At 59.8% G+C, this 14,079-nt stretch overlaps 2 protein-coding genes and 1 pseudogene across 6 annotated transcripts in view; 1 reads left to right on the forward strand and 2 right to left on the reverse strand.

Annotated features, from left to right (window-relative positions):
- Positions 1 to 1,685: 1,685 nt before the first annotated feature.
- Positions 1,686 to 8,593, forward strand: GALK1 (galactokinase 1). 2 transcript variants are annotated; one of them, XM_015098950.4, is made up of 8 exons: positions 1,686 to 1,923; positions 2,652 to 2,841; positions 3,278 to 3,397; positions 3,587 to 3,722; positions 3,832 to 4,013; positions 7,956 to 8,106; positions 8,189 to 8,351; positions 8,448 to 8,593. In XM_015098950.4, exons 1-8 carry the CDS (start codon positions 1,759 to 1,761, stop codon positions 8,517 to 8,519), a joined length of 1,179 nt encoding a protein of 392 aa, XP_014954436.2. In that variant the 5' UTR covers positions 1,686 to 1,758; the 3' UTR covers positions 8,520 to 8,593. The 2 variants fall into 2 exon arrangements, with proteins under 2 accessions (XP_014954436.2, XP_042112295.1); XM_042256361.2 differs by lacking the exons at positions 7,956 to 8,106; positions 8,189 to 8,351; positions 8,448 to 8,593 and adding an exon at positions 6,605 to 7,949.
- Positions 4,149 to 5,368, reverse strand: LOC121820682 (translation machinery-associated protein 7-like; annotated as a pseudogene).
- Positions 8,594 to 8,704: 111 nt separating the features above from the next.
- The window catches only part of ITGB4 (integrin subunit beta 4), a 32,495-nt gene continuing 27,120 nt past the window's right edge, over positions 8,705 to 14,079 (reverse strand). The window contains exons 32-41 of one of the 4 annotated variants that reach the window (XM_042256359.2): positions 13,908 to 14,039; positions 12,144 to 12,323; positions 11,516 to 11,752; positions 11,213 to 11,371; positions 10,689 to 10,838; positions 9,974 to 10,162; positions 9,729 to 9,884; positions 9,480 to 9,644; positions 9,276 to 9,383; positions 8,705 to 9,144 (exon numbers count right to left, since the gene is read on the reverse strand). In XM_042256359.2, the coding sequence (XP_042112293.1) occupies positions 9,005 to 9,144; positions 9,276 to 9,383; positions 9,480 to 9,644; positions 9,729 to 9,884; positions 9,974 to 10,162; positions 10,689 to 10,838; positions 11,213 to 11,371; positions 11,516 to 11,752; positions 12,144 to 12,323; positions 13,908 to 14,039 (1,616 nt within the window). In that variant the 3' untranslated portion in view covers positions 8,705 to 9,004. The remainder of the gene's footprint in view (positions 9,145 to 9,275; positions 9,384 to 9,479; positions 9,645 to 9,728; positions 9,885 to 9,973; positions 10,163 to 10,688; positions 10,839 to 11,212; positions 11,372 to 11,515; positions 11,753 to 12,143; positions 12,324 to 13,907; positions 14,040 to 14,079) is intronic. The other 3 variants (XM_027974086.3, XM_042256360.2, XM_027974087.3) reach the window with 3 other exon arrangements.

The raw sequence follows: 14,079 nt of genomic DNA on the forward strand, positions 1-14,079 counted from the left end.
AAGTGTCTTTCTCTCTGATCTGAATAAATCCACTTCTTGCCTATCACTGTCTCTCACCGAATAGCTTGTGCAATGAGAGATCAAGAACCTGAGGTTCATTAGGTCCTGAAACCAGGTCTGTGATCTCAGTTGGAAGACCATGGGTTTTGGCTGAGTTCAAGTTGCAGCCACGTGGGTTCAAGTCCCAGGCAGGGTTTTGACTGGGTTTGAGTCCCAGTGCTAAGTCGATTCACTTATGTCGACCCTTTGTGACCCCATGGACTGTAGCCTGCCAGGCTTCCCTGTCCATGGGATTCTCCAGGCAAGAATACTGGAGTGGGTTGCCATCTCCCTCTCCAGGGTTGAGTCCCAGTACACGGATTTAAGTCCCAATATGAGGTAAACTGTTTCAATTGCAGCACAAGAGCTTATTTTTCCCCCCTTCATGTGGGTTCATTGCAGAAGGAAATGACAACACACTCCGGTACTCTTGCCTGGAAAATCCCTTGGACGGAGAAGCCTGGTAGGCTACAGTCCGGGGGTTGCAAAAGAGTCAGACACGACTGAGCGGCTTCACTTTCACTTTTCATGTGGGTTCATACAAGGTGGATTCTTAACCACTGGACCACCAGGGAAGTCCCTTTTATACATTCTTGATACAAGTCCTTTAAATATATGATTTGCGCTATTTTTTCCCATTCTGTGAGTTGTATTTTCACTTTTTTGATGGGGCCCCTTAGATGCACAAAAGTCTTTTACTTTGATGAAGTAGTTTGCCTATTTTCCTTTTGTTGCTTGTGCTTCTGGAGTCATATCTAAACAACCATTGACTAAGCCAACGTCCCAGAGGTTTACCGTTATGTTTACTTCTGCTGCTAAGTCGCTTCAGTCGTATCCGACTGTGCGACCCCATAGACGGCAGCCCACCAGGCTCCCCTGTCCCTGGGATTCTCCAAGCAAGAACACTGGAGTGGGTTGCCATTTCCTTCTCCAATGTTTACTTCTAGGAGTTTTCAAAGCTCACTTCTGAATGCTCTTGGGGCAACTTCTGAGCGGATCCCTAGCTACAGCCCAGGCCACAGCCCTCCACAAAGCTCCCCTCCCTAATTTCAAACAGTCTGCTTATATTTCAGCCTTTCCCTTCCAAGGTTTCCTATGGGGTGGCCAACTGTGGACAGGCTTGAAGGTTTAGGATGCATGTTGGTGAGAGAGATGTCACATTCAGAACACCAGACTCTGGGCCCATCACTGCCCACTACCATCCTCCTTACTGCTCCATTGCTAGAAGCTGCGACAGCGGGTCTACTCTAGGAAAGGAGCCTATAGAAAGGGACTCCACTAAACTCGGGCAGTCCTCTCTCTGTTGATCGTCTGGCCACCCTCTTAGAGATTCTTGATCAGGGGTTGGTGACCTCTGCAGGACTTTAGGACCTAGAGAGCCCTTTGGGAGACCCAGGTGTACTGGAGGCCAGCTCTGTAGCTCTGGCTGAGATAGACGGCTGGATGGGTGTGACACAGAGGCCAAGGAAGGGCAGTTCGGATCTCCCGGTCCGGCCAATCCCCGCCGCGGTGGGCTCCCAGCGATCCTTCCCGAAGCCCGCCGCCAGCCCGCCCCCTCGCCCGCGGCCGGTGGATTGGGCCGGCGCGCCGGGCGGGGCGGGGCCAGTGCGGGCCGGTTTTGGGCGGTGCGAGCAGCTACTGTGAGCAGACGCCGCGCGGCCTCGCCCCAGCATCCGCCCCCTACCCGACTGCACCCGGCGGAGCCGCCGGGAGAGCGTCATGGCCGCTTCAGAGCAGCCCCAAGTCGGGGAGCTGCTGGTCAAGGCCCGGAGAGCCTTCCTGGAGGAGTTCGGAGCTGAGCCCGAGCTAGCCGTGTCGGCCCCGGGCCGCGTCAACCTCATCGGGGAACACACGGACTACAACCGGGGCCTGGTGCTGCCCATGGTGAGGGGTTGGGCGGGAGGCGCACGCGTCCCGCGTGCACCGTTGCGCGGGCCGCTCTGAACTTTCACTCCCGCCGCGTGTGGGGCCCGAGCACGTAGAGAGGCCCTCGGACGGGTCATTTCCCACGTCGGGAGGCAGGAAGGCGGGAATCCTCGAGGAAGAAGGCCGTGAACTGCTGATCCTCGCCATCTCCCTGGGAGCCTCCTCACGGTGTGGGGGGATACGGAAGGGGGGGTCGCAGGGGTAGATCCGGGCGAAGTAAAGCCCTAAGCTACCTGGTCCAGACCTTTCGATTCGCAGAGGAGGCTCAGAGAGGGCTAGTCATCTGCCCAAGGTCACACAGGGGCGATTGGACTGCCTTAGCCTGGGGCCGTGTTCATCCCTCGGTGCAGCCTGGCAGGTTGAGTGAGTACAGTGCCTCTGAGGTTGCCTCCAAATGGGGAAGCGCCAAAAGGAGTTCTTCTGTTGTTTTTTTCCCTGTTGAACTCTCTCTCTCCCCCTTGCGTCACAGCCAGGAGCCCACGCGCAGGGCAGAGTTCAGATCTGCACTCCCGAAGCACTGACTCTTCCCTGGGACAGGACTCAAGCCCCCCCAAGGCCTGATGAGCTGTTGGGCTCTTCCCTGGGACACTCCACATCCCCTTCACCTGGAGCCAGGAGGCCAGCTGCTCGTCTGTCCCAGGCCCCCTGGTGTTGGGAGTTTTGCATACTTTTGTTTCTCCTGCCAGGCTCTGGAGCTCGTGACGGTGCTGGTGGGCAGCCCCCGGGCGGATGGGCTTGTCTCCCTCCTCACTACCTCTGAGGATGCTGACGAGCCCCGGCGGCTGCAGTTTCCCCTGCCCACAAGCCAGCGGCCACTGGAGCCTGGGACCCCTCACTGGGCCAATTATGTCAAGGGAGTGATTCAGCACTACCCAGGTATGGGGCCTGGGGCTGGGTCAGATTCCTGCCTCAGCCACAAAGCCCAGTAGCTCATCTGATCCGCTGTGGCTAGGGGTGCAGAGTAGAGATTCCCCAATGGGCAGATGAGGAGACTGATGCCCCCAGAGGTTCCAGAACTAGCCCTGGTTTGCCCATCCCACGATTGGAGGAGCCAGGATTCAAACCTCAACGTGTTGGTCTCCAGAGCCCTGAATCCTGCGAACTGGGAGACTGTGTCTCAGGACCCTCAGGGTGGCCGGGTGGAGGGCAGCGGACCCCTTGGCCCAGCAGGTTGGTGACCTCTGACAATTGAGGCACATCCCCCAGCAGCAGCTGCCGGACAGTTGCCTCCCTTTGTACCAGAATGCTTTCCCTTCTAGTGTTCATCCTCCCTGGTGGCCCGTCTTACCATCATCCATTCTTTCCTCTGCAGCTGCCCCCCTCCCTGGCTTCAGCGCAGTGGTGGTCAGCTCTGTGCCCCTGGGGGGTGGGCTGTCCAGCTCGGCGTCCCTGGAAGTGGCCACGTATACCTTCCTACAGCAGCTCTGCCCAGGTACCTCCCAGCCCCCACCCAGCCCTCCCCCGAGGTCCTGTGATCAGAGCTTCCTACCCCAACCATGGCCTTGGCGGGGTAGGTGGGGAATCTCCCTGGAACATCCCTGGAGCTACTGCTGCTCCCACCCGTCGACCCCCTAGTGCCTCCTCCCGGGCCCTAGCCTCCCCACCTCGCCCTGTGCCACAGACTCGGGGACAATAGCTGCCCGGGCCCAGGTGTGTCAGCGGGCCGAGCACAGCTTCGCAGGGGTGCCCTGTGGCATCATGGACCAGCTCATCGCACTGCTGGGGCAGAGAGGCCACGCGCTGCTCATTGACTGCAGGTCAGGGGCTCCCCTTGGACCTCCCACCTCATAGGAGCTCCTGGATGGAGCCTGCACGGCAAGCAGACACCCGGCCTTGTCATCTCCCCGCTCTCCATCTCCGCCCCAGGTCCCTGGAGACAAGCCTGGTGCCACTGTCGGACCCCAAGCTGGCCGTGCTCATCACCAATTCCAATGTTCGCCACTCACTGGGCTCCAGTGAGTATCCCCTGCGGCGGCACCAGTGTGAAGAGGTGGCCCGGGCGCTGGGCAAGGAGAGCCTTCGGGAGGTACAGCTGGAGGAGCTGGAGGGTGAGTGGAGAGTTGGCTGGGTGTGCTCTGTCCTGGAGACTGCTTGGCACCCCGCGGGGGCTGCTGAGTCGGGGCGGGGTGGGGTGGGGCAGGGTGGGGCCTCAGCTGGCTTTGGCCCAGATGTGCTTCCTCTCATCTCTTAGAATCTCTGCCATGCTTTGCCCACTCCTGATATGGCTAACGTAAGACTGCTTGATATCTCGATATAGTTTTTTATAATTTAAGAATTAAATATGCACTGTGGAAAATATAGAAAAGGACAAAGAAGAAAATAATGAACTATAAGATCGGTACCCAGAGATAGCCACTAAGCTTTTTTTTTGGCTGCACTGGGTCTTTGCTGATGTGTGCAGGCTTTCTCTTGTTCCGGTGAGCAGGGGCTACTTCCTTGTTGTGATGTGCGGGCTTCTCTTGTGGAACACGGGCTCCAGGCACTTGGACTTCAGTAGTTGCTGCCCATGGACTCAGTAGTTATGGCGCATAGGCTTGGTTGTTCCCTGGGATGTGGAATCTTCCCGAATCAGGGATAGAACCCATGTCCCCTGCATTGCCAGGCGGATTCTTAACCGCTGGACCACCAGGGAAGTCCTACTATTAGCATTTTAATATATTTCCTTTAATGGTCTTCTGTACTTGTATTTTCTTTTTAAAAAATACTTTAAAAAATTTTATTGAATTATGGTTGATTTACACTGTTGTGTTGGTTTCATCATCTGTATTTTCAAAGTTGCGTAAACACAGTGTTGCTATCTGCCCTTTTGTCGCCCTTAACTCTCAGTACACTTCCTATACCGTGAAAGGCCGGTCATCAACATAGCTTTCCCCCACCCCCAAAAGTTTACTCTTAAATGTACAGTAGGTTCCAAGACAACACTTCATCGTAGCTATAGGTGGCAACAGATGTGAATGGCAGGGAGTCCAGATGTTTAAACAGGAATGGAACTAAGAACCATCATTGCCTCAGGCACAAGGAATGTTTTTTGGCCAGATTTCTTAATTCCTCCTGTGGGCAGGGGCCTTTTGGCTTTGGCTTTTAGCTCCTCCTCTGGTTTGTGTTTGAATGCCTTATCTTCCTCGTCCCATCTCCTTGGCTTGCTTCTTGGGCTGCATCAGGGGCTGCTCGCCACCTTTGAGGTCTGACATGGTGCCTGCCACCCCTTCCCCAGACCCTGCTGCTGGAAGCGGTTTTTTTTTGGCTGCCTGGGGCCTTAGTTTTGGCATGTGGAATCTTTGGTTGCCGCATATGAACTCTTAGCTGCAGCATGTGAGGTCTGTTAATTTCCCTGGCCAGTGAACATTCCTTGGTTCCAGGCCCCCTGCATTGTGAACACAGAGTCTTGGCCACTAGACCACCGGGGAAGTCCCCATCAACATGGCTTTTTAAAGCTGCTGAAGCATTTCAGCATATAGGTGCCCTTTAATTTACTTAACCAGTTTCTGATAATCACATCTAACACCATGAGGGATGTTTTTATACATAATTCTTTCTCTGCGTTTTCCTCCTATTTTCTCAGGGTTCGATTGTTTGGAGTAGGATCACAGGATCAAAAGATAGCATGTATTTTTAAGTTTCCAGATGTACATGGCCAGGAAGATAGTCTGTTGAACAGTTTAAAGGTCATGTAAACATTAACTCACTGAAGTCTCTCACAACTCTGTAGGACAGATAACACACTCATCTTTAAAAAGGTTTCATTTATTTATCACTTTGGGCCGCCCTGGGTCTTTGTTGCTTCGCCTGAGCTTTCTCTGGCTGCAGAGATCCGGGGCTGCTCCTGGCTGCAGTGCTCAGCCTTCTCACTGAGCTGGTTGCAGGCATGAGTGCTTCGGTAGTTGCAGCTCCTGAGCTCTGTAGCTTGGGCTCAGTAATGGGTGCACAGGCTCAGTTGCTCCACAGCATGTGGGATGGATGCTCCCAGACCAGGAATCAAACCCTGGCCCCAGCACTGGCAGGTGGAGTCTTATCCACTGCACCACCAGGGGAGTCCCTCTCACTTTTTTGTGATGGGATGTATAGTGAGTGGCAGGGCTAAGACTTGATCCCAGGCGGATCAGCTCGTCCTCCTACCTTCGGGGCCAGGCTGCTGGCCTTAGGAGCTGCCCTCCCTGGCAGTGTGGGGCCCATTCCAGGGACCATCTTGTCCTTCTTGGTGAACCATCAGCTTTAGGCCTGCCCCACCTGCTCTGTGCAGGTGCCAGTGGTTGAGCTTTTTGCCCTTGAGCACTTGTGCTGTTTCTCCCCTCCTCCTCGGCCCTTCCATTCGCCCCCCGCACCCCAGCCCTGGAGGTTTCCGTCTCCCTCAGGAACCGTGCTTCTCTCTGCCTGCCTTTCTGTCCTCTGCCTGCCCCCCGCCTTCTGCTTTTAAACATGCCCAGTCTTTTAACATCCTCAAATGGAGTCTCCCTCCTACGCCAGTCCTCTGGGAAGGGTCCCCGATGCTCACAACCCCCATTTTCTTCTCTGTGTGCATGCTGAGTCGCTTCAGTCGTGTCCAACTTTGTGACCCCATGGACTGTAGCCCGCCAGGCTCCTCTGTCCATGGGATTCTCCAGGCAAGAATACTGGAGTGGGTTGCCATTTCCTCCTCCAGGGGACCTTCCAGACCCAGGAATCAAACCCACGTCTCCTGCATTGGCAGGCGGGTTCTTTACCACTCATGTCACCTGGAAAGCCCTTTCTTCTCTCTACTCATTTCTGAATCCTCTGAACCCAGCAGCCGGTCTCCCATGGTACCTGGTATGACAGCTCTCTCGGGGGCTCCCCGCAAAAACCTGGGGGCTGCCCTCTCCACCGCCTCAGTGCTGGATCTGCTTGGTCAGAGCCCTGTTCCTCCTCCCGGGCCTGCCCCAGGCTTCGTCCCCAGCTCAACTCCAGCCACCACTGCCCCACTGAGGACTCAGATGGGAGTCTGACCCCCCATTCCCACCTGGGGTCCTGGAGCCTTCACCTGGCCCTGGTGGAACTCATCCTTCTCCTGGGCACCTCTCCCCTGACTTCGCCTTGTCTGTTATTTCCTCACCCCTGTCACTCCGTTTGAAACTTCAGAGTCACCCCTGAGTACTTCCTGGCCCCCCAGCCCCTCGGGTCTCTGACCTCTTTCTCCTCCTCCCCTTCCTCCCCACATCGGGCCCCTCCTGGTCTCTGACGTTAATAGCCACCAGCTGGACTCCTGGCGCCCACCTCTCCCAGCGGGGCCCCTGCCCAAGGTGGTTACTTTTGTCAACTAGAGCTCAGCTCTGTCCCTCCCCAGAATCTCACTGGCACCCGGAATTAAGTTGCGAAGTCTCCTCAGTGTTCAGGGCTGCCCTTAATGACTCGGCTGGCTGTGCCCGCTTCAGCGTTAGCCAGTTGGACAGCCTGCTGGTTCCCTGGGGTGTCCCAGGCAGGCCTGCGCTGTACCCTAGTTCTGGATTCCTGGCCCTTGGAGGTTTCACTGTTAGTCCAGCAAAAACACCAGCAGGACTTGTCCTTTCTGTTCTGTCTTGGCCTCTGGAAGGCAGCAGTGTCCCATTCGCCAGAGAAGCAGAGTATGGGGCTCAAACGGCTGTTTATTGAGTACCCACCGTGTGCCAGGCATGCTGGGAGCTCTGCATGTGTCTGTCTCACTAAGTTCTCCCCACATCCCAAATGAGGTGGGTCATGCCCCTTTCTTTGGCCATACTGCCCAGCACATGGGATCTTAGTTCCCCAACCAGGGACTGAACCCGTGCTCCCTACAATGGAAGCTTACAGGGGGTCTTAACCACTAGACCCCCAGGGACGTCCTGGGTACCCCCTTTCATAATCGAGGAGGTGAGGTCTGAAACCTTGCTCCCCAACCCGAGGTTCCACCCACAGCTTTGTCAGAACCAGAGTGGAGATGCCCCAGGGCCAGCGGCCTGGAGTCCACAGGGGCCCAGAGGCCGTGGGTGGCGGGCCGCCTGAGCCCCTTTCCTCCCCAGCTGGCCGGGACCTGATGAGCACGGAGGCCTTCCGGCGGGCACGGCACGTGGTGGGCGAGATCCAGCGCACGGCCCAGGCGGCAGCCGCCCTGCGCCGCGGTGACTACAGAGCCTTCGGCCGCCTCATGGTGGAGAGTCACCACTCGCTCAGGTGAGGCCCCTGGGTGCCTGACCCCCCGCGAGCACACGTGTTGCAGCTGGGGCTGGCTCCAGGCTCCGTATTCTCTCCACAGAGACGACTACGAGGTGAGCTGCCCGGAGCTGGATCAGCTGGTGGAGGCCGCGCTCTCCGCGCCGGGGGTTTATGGCAGCCGCATGACGGGCGGTGGCTTTGGGGGCTGCACGGTGACCCTGCTGGAGGCCTCCGCCGCTCCTCGGGTGATGCAGCACATCCAGGTTGGCAGTGCTGGAGTCGAGGGGAGGGGAGGGCAAGGGAGCAGGAGGGATGGGCTCCCAGGGCCCCCCGAGCTCAGACCCCCCATCCCCCGGCAGGAGCAGTACCATGGGACCGCCACCTTCTACCTCTCCCAGGCGGCTGACGGCGCCAAGGTGCTGCGCTTATGAGGCCATCGCCGGGACAGCACACGGCGGGCCTCCCCTCCTGTCTGGGTGCTCAATAAACTTGTATCTGACTCTGATGCCTGCCTGCTTCAAGAGGTGTATGTGTGCTGGGGCATCAGAAAAGGGGGGTGTGAGAACCACTCCCTGCTCTGGACAGGGCCTAGAGACACGGTCAGGGCAGAGCCAAGCAGTAGCGAAATCCTTTATTATAGTGCAGAACAAAGCCAAGCCCTTGCCATGCTGGGTCCAGCTCTTTGGTTACAAAGGGGCTGGGGCCGGGGGCAGGGGGGGCAGCCAGAAGGGCCTTCCGGGACCTCTGCCCCCTCCATGCCGTCCAGAGGACACTGAGCCCCTGCACTGTGGCCAGAGGCAGCGGCCTTGTGATCAGCATGTGGCTGGGCCAGGCCACCAGGAGTCCAAGGATGGAGTAGCTGAGGCAGCGCCTGGGGTTGGGGTGGAGCGGGGTGTGTGTGTAGGGTTGGGGGAGCTCAGGTCTGGAAGAACTGTTGGTCCACGTGGGTGCTGAGGGTCCCACTGGTGGTCAGCGTCCGGCTCACAAACTCCTGTGTCACATGCCGGGTGAGGGAGCCACTTGCTTCCAGGTGCTGGGAGCCCAGGGTCAGTCCATCTGCAGGGGAAGAAGCGTTGAAGGACCTACCCCTGGGTCCTGACTGTCCCCCCCCCCCCCCGCCCTGACCCCTTCCTCTGTTAGCTCTGTGTTTCCTGGGAAGAGCCAGGGGGCCCCACTGGGCAACTCACCCAGTAGGAAGGGCTCAGTGGTGCTGGAGTGGGTGGTGATGCTGCTGTATTCCCCTGATGCTGGGTGCTGGAAGAGTCCCAAGTGGCCGCCCAGCTGTGGGAAGGGTCCTGGAGAGGGTGGGTGGGGGCGCAGTTAGAGGATGGTGCCAGGAGAAGGTGTGGCCAGAGAAGGGGCAGGGCTGGGGAAGGGGCAAAGAAGCCTGCCTCCATCCTGGGACTCGATGGTGATGATTCCTTCACGCTCCGGCCCGAAGCCTTGGGTGGTCTTTGCCTGCACCTTGAACTTGTAGGGCACGTTCTCGCTGAGGCCGGGCACGGTCAGCCGGCTCTCGGGGCTGTCGCCGTCAACCAGGAACGTGGTGGCTGGCTCTGGGCAGGGAAGATGCCTTTCAGCCTCTGCGGCTCCCTGTCCACACCCCCCCCCCCCGCCCCCCAACCCGGGGTGGGCAGCACCTCCTCCATGGGCCATCTCACACGTCACCAGGTAGCCCAGAATGTCGCCATCCGGCCTGCGGGGCCGCTCCCAGCTCAGCTGCAGTGAGTCGGGGCTCAGGGCAGTGAACACCAGTGGGCCCGGGGCACTGGGTGTGCTCAAAGTGAAGGCGGAGCCTGGGGGCAGTCGAGGAAGCTTGTCAGGGGACAGGTGGGTACCTGAGGGCCAGGCAGGGGCACCCGCGGGTGTGGGGGTGGCAACTCACCCGGCAGGGGGCAGAGCGGGCTCTGCGGGTGCACCTGGGACTCAATGGTGATGACACCCTCGCGCTCTGGGCCCCAGCCCTCCTGGCTCTGGGCCCGCACGCGGAACACATACGAGTGGTTGGGCAGGAGGTCCTCCACCACCACCGAGGTCTGGCTGGGGCTGGGGATGTTGAGGCGATGCAGCTCACCTGGGTGGGCGACGGGGGCAGACAGCAGAGCAGCCTCATTCCTCATCCCTAGCCCCGGCTTGATCCCGCCCCTCCCCTAGGCCACAGCCCAGACCTGGTCCTCCCCCAGCCAGGACCGGCTGTGGTTGGGGTACAGGTGGGGGCGGCCTTGTGTGGTGTGGTTGGTGGTTCAGGTTGTGCACTAGACAAGGAGTGGAATCTGAAATCTCATCTGTGTATGATAGCTGTTTATGGGCCCAGGTCATGCCTGCCCAGAAAAGGGCCACTTCTCATAGGCCCAGCAGAGAGGCCCTGGGTCCCTAAGCAAAACCTCGCGGGGGAAGTGATACGGAGCGAGGCCCAGGGAGACGGATGAGGATGCAGCGGAAGAGTGGACGCAGTGAAGGGGACAGTGGGGGGCTCGGAAGGGAAAGGCCCTCTCAGAGAGGCAGGGGGTGGCAGCGGGGGCATCAGTGGTCAAGCGGCTCGGCTGGGCTCCAGACAGCCCGAGCCCCTGTGTGTCAGCCCGCCAGCAGCCAGGCCTCACCGCCGTTCAGCAGCTGGTACTCCACACTGTAGCCCTGCAGCGCACGCTCACACTGCGGCTCCTGCCAGCTCACTTTCAGAGACGTGGGTCCGAGGGCGGAGAACACCAGGCGGGTGGGCGTGTTGGGCACGCCCGCAGCCAGGCGGGAGCCTGCAGATGGGGGAGGCCACAGTCAGCCCCCAGCGGGGGTGTCTGGGCAGGAGTCCCTGGTTCTCAGCCGCACCTCCCTGACTGCTGGCCGGGCAGCCCACTCAGCCCTGCAGCACCCTCTCTAAGCCGCCCAGTGCCTCCCCACCACACTCAGGTGGGTGCAGGCTCCGCTTGAGTGGCCGGCCCCCCACCCTCAGCTGGCCCCTCTCTTGCCGCAGCCCCAGCCCAGCACCGCAGGAGGACAGCCGCTTTAGGCACCAGCATGGATGTGGATGGAATGGAGGGTGAGGAGGCGTGGGCAGTGCTGATGGTGGGAGGATGGTGACATGGAGCTGGAAGGCCATGGAGACGCAGGACGGCCACCCCTGTACTACCTGGGCCCCACGAGGGCGCTGCTGGCTGCCCAGCCAGGATTATAGAGTCTCTTGAGTCCTCGGAGCGGGGGGCCCCGTTCATCTGAGCCCGACTCCGGGACCCCAGGGCCCAGGACAATGGAAGCCTGCTCCTCCCGTGTTCCCAGATGGGAGGGAGGCCTAGGGCAGGACAAAACATGAGTGAGCTGGGGCAGGTGTGCGTGTTGGACGGGGGGCAGCGTGGGACAGCAGCCCCTGTCACGCCTCCAGGAGCTGGAAGAGAGGAAGGACTGGCCGGAGGGCCAGGGAGGAGGCGGCACTCACTCTGGGAGGAGAGGGAGGTGAGGGTGGAGTAGTCCCTGGGCAGCGTGGCGGAGTGCGAGTGCTCCGTGCGCGTCAGCGAGTGGTAGTCCCGCGTGAGGGTGGACGAGGTGCTCAGCATGCGGTGGGACAGCTGCGGGCTCAGGTGGGCGCCGTGGGCGGCGGTGCTCACGGTCATCCTGTGCAGGGAGTTGGCGCTGCCAGGGAAGGCAAAGTCCATTCGCCCGTTCACCAGGTGCTCTGCGGGGACAGGGCAGGGTCACTCCCACAGGCCCGGCCGCAGACCCCGGAGCCCCGAGGGGCGGGCTGCTGCAGCCCTGGGAGTTCCAGGGGTTACCTACCTACCGGGGGCCCCCTGGCATCAAAACACCCAGCCTCCCTCTGCCCACCAGGGACAGAGGCCCCTGGAGGAGTCCACAGCCCCCCCAACGCCCGCAGGCTTCTGGAACACAGGTCCCCTGGCCTGGCAGGAGGCCCCCACGGACCCGACCTTCGCCAGGGCCTTGCAGCCCCAGCAGTCGGCCCCGCCCTGGGGAGGTCCCCTGGCTCTGGGGTCACCGGGCAAGGCAGCCTGGCTGCGGTGGGCTCTGGCTGGAGCCGAGGTGGGTGCGGGTGGGGGCATGCCGGTCACCTCCCTCCCCGCTGGCGCCCCGCGCGCCCCCATCGGCGGTGCCGTCTCCCGGGGGCCCGGAGTCGGAGGAGCGCCGGCTGCCGGCGGACAGGCGCGGGATGAGCTCCGGGGGCAGCCGCCACGTGACGCGCCGCAGGTCCAGCTCCTCCCCCAGCAGGGGCTCGAACTTCCAGCCGCAGCCTTAGGAACAACGAAGGGCCGCGTTGGCACCGCCAGGGGGCGCCAGGGGCGCGGAGAAGAAGCCGGTGGTCCCCCGGCACTGCGATCTGGGTGTGCGGCGGTGCGGGAGCCCGGCGGCAGGCGGGACCCTCAGCCCCGAGGTGTTAGAGGGCGGCCTGGGCCGCAGCTGGCGAGGGAAGACCCTCTGGACCAGAGCCCTGGCTGTGCCGCGAGCCGTGAGGCCTCTGCTCTGAGCCTGTATCCCGTATGGATGAGGGAGGGAGTGATGTCTCCCCAGCCTGCCTCCCAGCGTGTTCCAGCGGGCGGAGTAGATCTGTGTGGTGCCGACAAGCTGAGGAACCTGATTCATACCAGCTGCTCTCTACTCCAGACCCTCAAAACCCTCAAGACCCCTGAACCCTAGCTTGACTCCATGGAAGCCTGATGTAGGTAAAGAAGGATGAAAATACAAATCCTGGGGCTTCCCTGATGGCTCAATGGTAAAGAATCTACCTCCCCATGGGGGAAAAACAGGTTTGATCCCTGGTCTGTGACGGAACCAAACTGAACTGAACTGAACAGGGAAGATCCTGCATGCCGCGGGGTAACTGCTCTAGAGCCCAGGAGTTGCAACTACTAAGCCCTAGAGCCCGTCTTGCTCCACAGTAAGAGAAGCCACCGGGATGAGAAGCCTGCATAGCAATGAAGACCCAGCACAGCCGAAAATAAATTATATAAAAAGGAAATACAAATCCTGCTGGATTTTTACTCAGCCTAGTATGATTGGCATCCCATTTCACAGATCAGAAAACTGAGGCAGAGAATGTATGTGATTCATCTGAATTCCCACAGTGGTGGTTTAGTCACTAAGTCCTGTCCGACTCTTGCCCCATAGACCCCATGGACTGTGGCCTGCCAGGCTCCTCTGTCCATGGGGTTCTCCAGGCCAGAATACTGGAGTGGGTTGCCTTTTCCTTCTCCAGGGGATCTTTCCAACCCAGGAATTGAACCCAGGTCTCCTGCATTGCAGGCAGACTCTTTACCAACTGAGCTACAAGGGAAGCCGTCGGCAGTGAAGCCAGAGCTAAAATAGACCCCAGGAGTCCCAGTCGGGGGCTCTTTGCATCACACTGTACAGGAATCCAAGAGGGAAGTGGAGTAGGGCCAGTGCAAGGAGCACTGCTCTGGGGGCCCCCAAGCCAATCACTATTCTGGGGCTCCCGGACCAGGCTTGCCTCCTCGCCTGTAGCCCTGTCCCTGGGAGGTGTCCTGACTCCATGGCACAGCTGGTGAGCCTTCCACTCTCACAGCTGTTTCCAGTCTCATGTGCACGAGCCCGTGTGCATGTGTCCCAAACCCATGTCTGTCTGTCTGTCCTCACACAGAGACGTGCACACCAGTCCTATGAGCCATGTCGGCTTTGTCCTTTGTACCCAGAGCCAGAATGGTGCCTGTCAAATCGTTGATTGTGCAGAGAGGGGACTTTCAGTCTTGATCTTCTTGCCCAGTGGTCACTGGCCCCTTTGCTGTCTCTGGACACCAGCGACAGCCCCACCCTCTACTCAGGACCCCCACCATCCTCGCCGGGATCCCCGGCCCACTCACCGGTGTCATCAGAGACGCTGGGCCTCTGGCTGCCGGCCGGAGAGCGGAGCACGTCATCGCTGTACATGAGGAAGCTCTCGTAGTCCTCCCCACTCTGGGCGTCCACGATGGGGATGTCAGGGATGATGGGGACTGCGGGGTGGGGGGGAGGTGAGCCAGGGCCCAGATCTCA

The sequence above is a fragment of the Ovis aries genome, chromosome 11 (genome assembly GCF_016772045.2).
Source record: "Ovis aries strain OAR_USU_Benz2616 breed Rambouillet chromosome 11, ARS-UI_Ramb_v3.0, whole genome shotgun sequence".
In the NCBI taxonomy this organism is placed as follows: domain Eukaryota; kingdom Metazoa; phylum Chordata; class Mammalia; order Artiodactyla; family Bovidae; genus Ovis; species Ovis aries.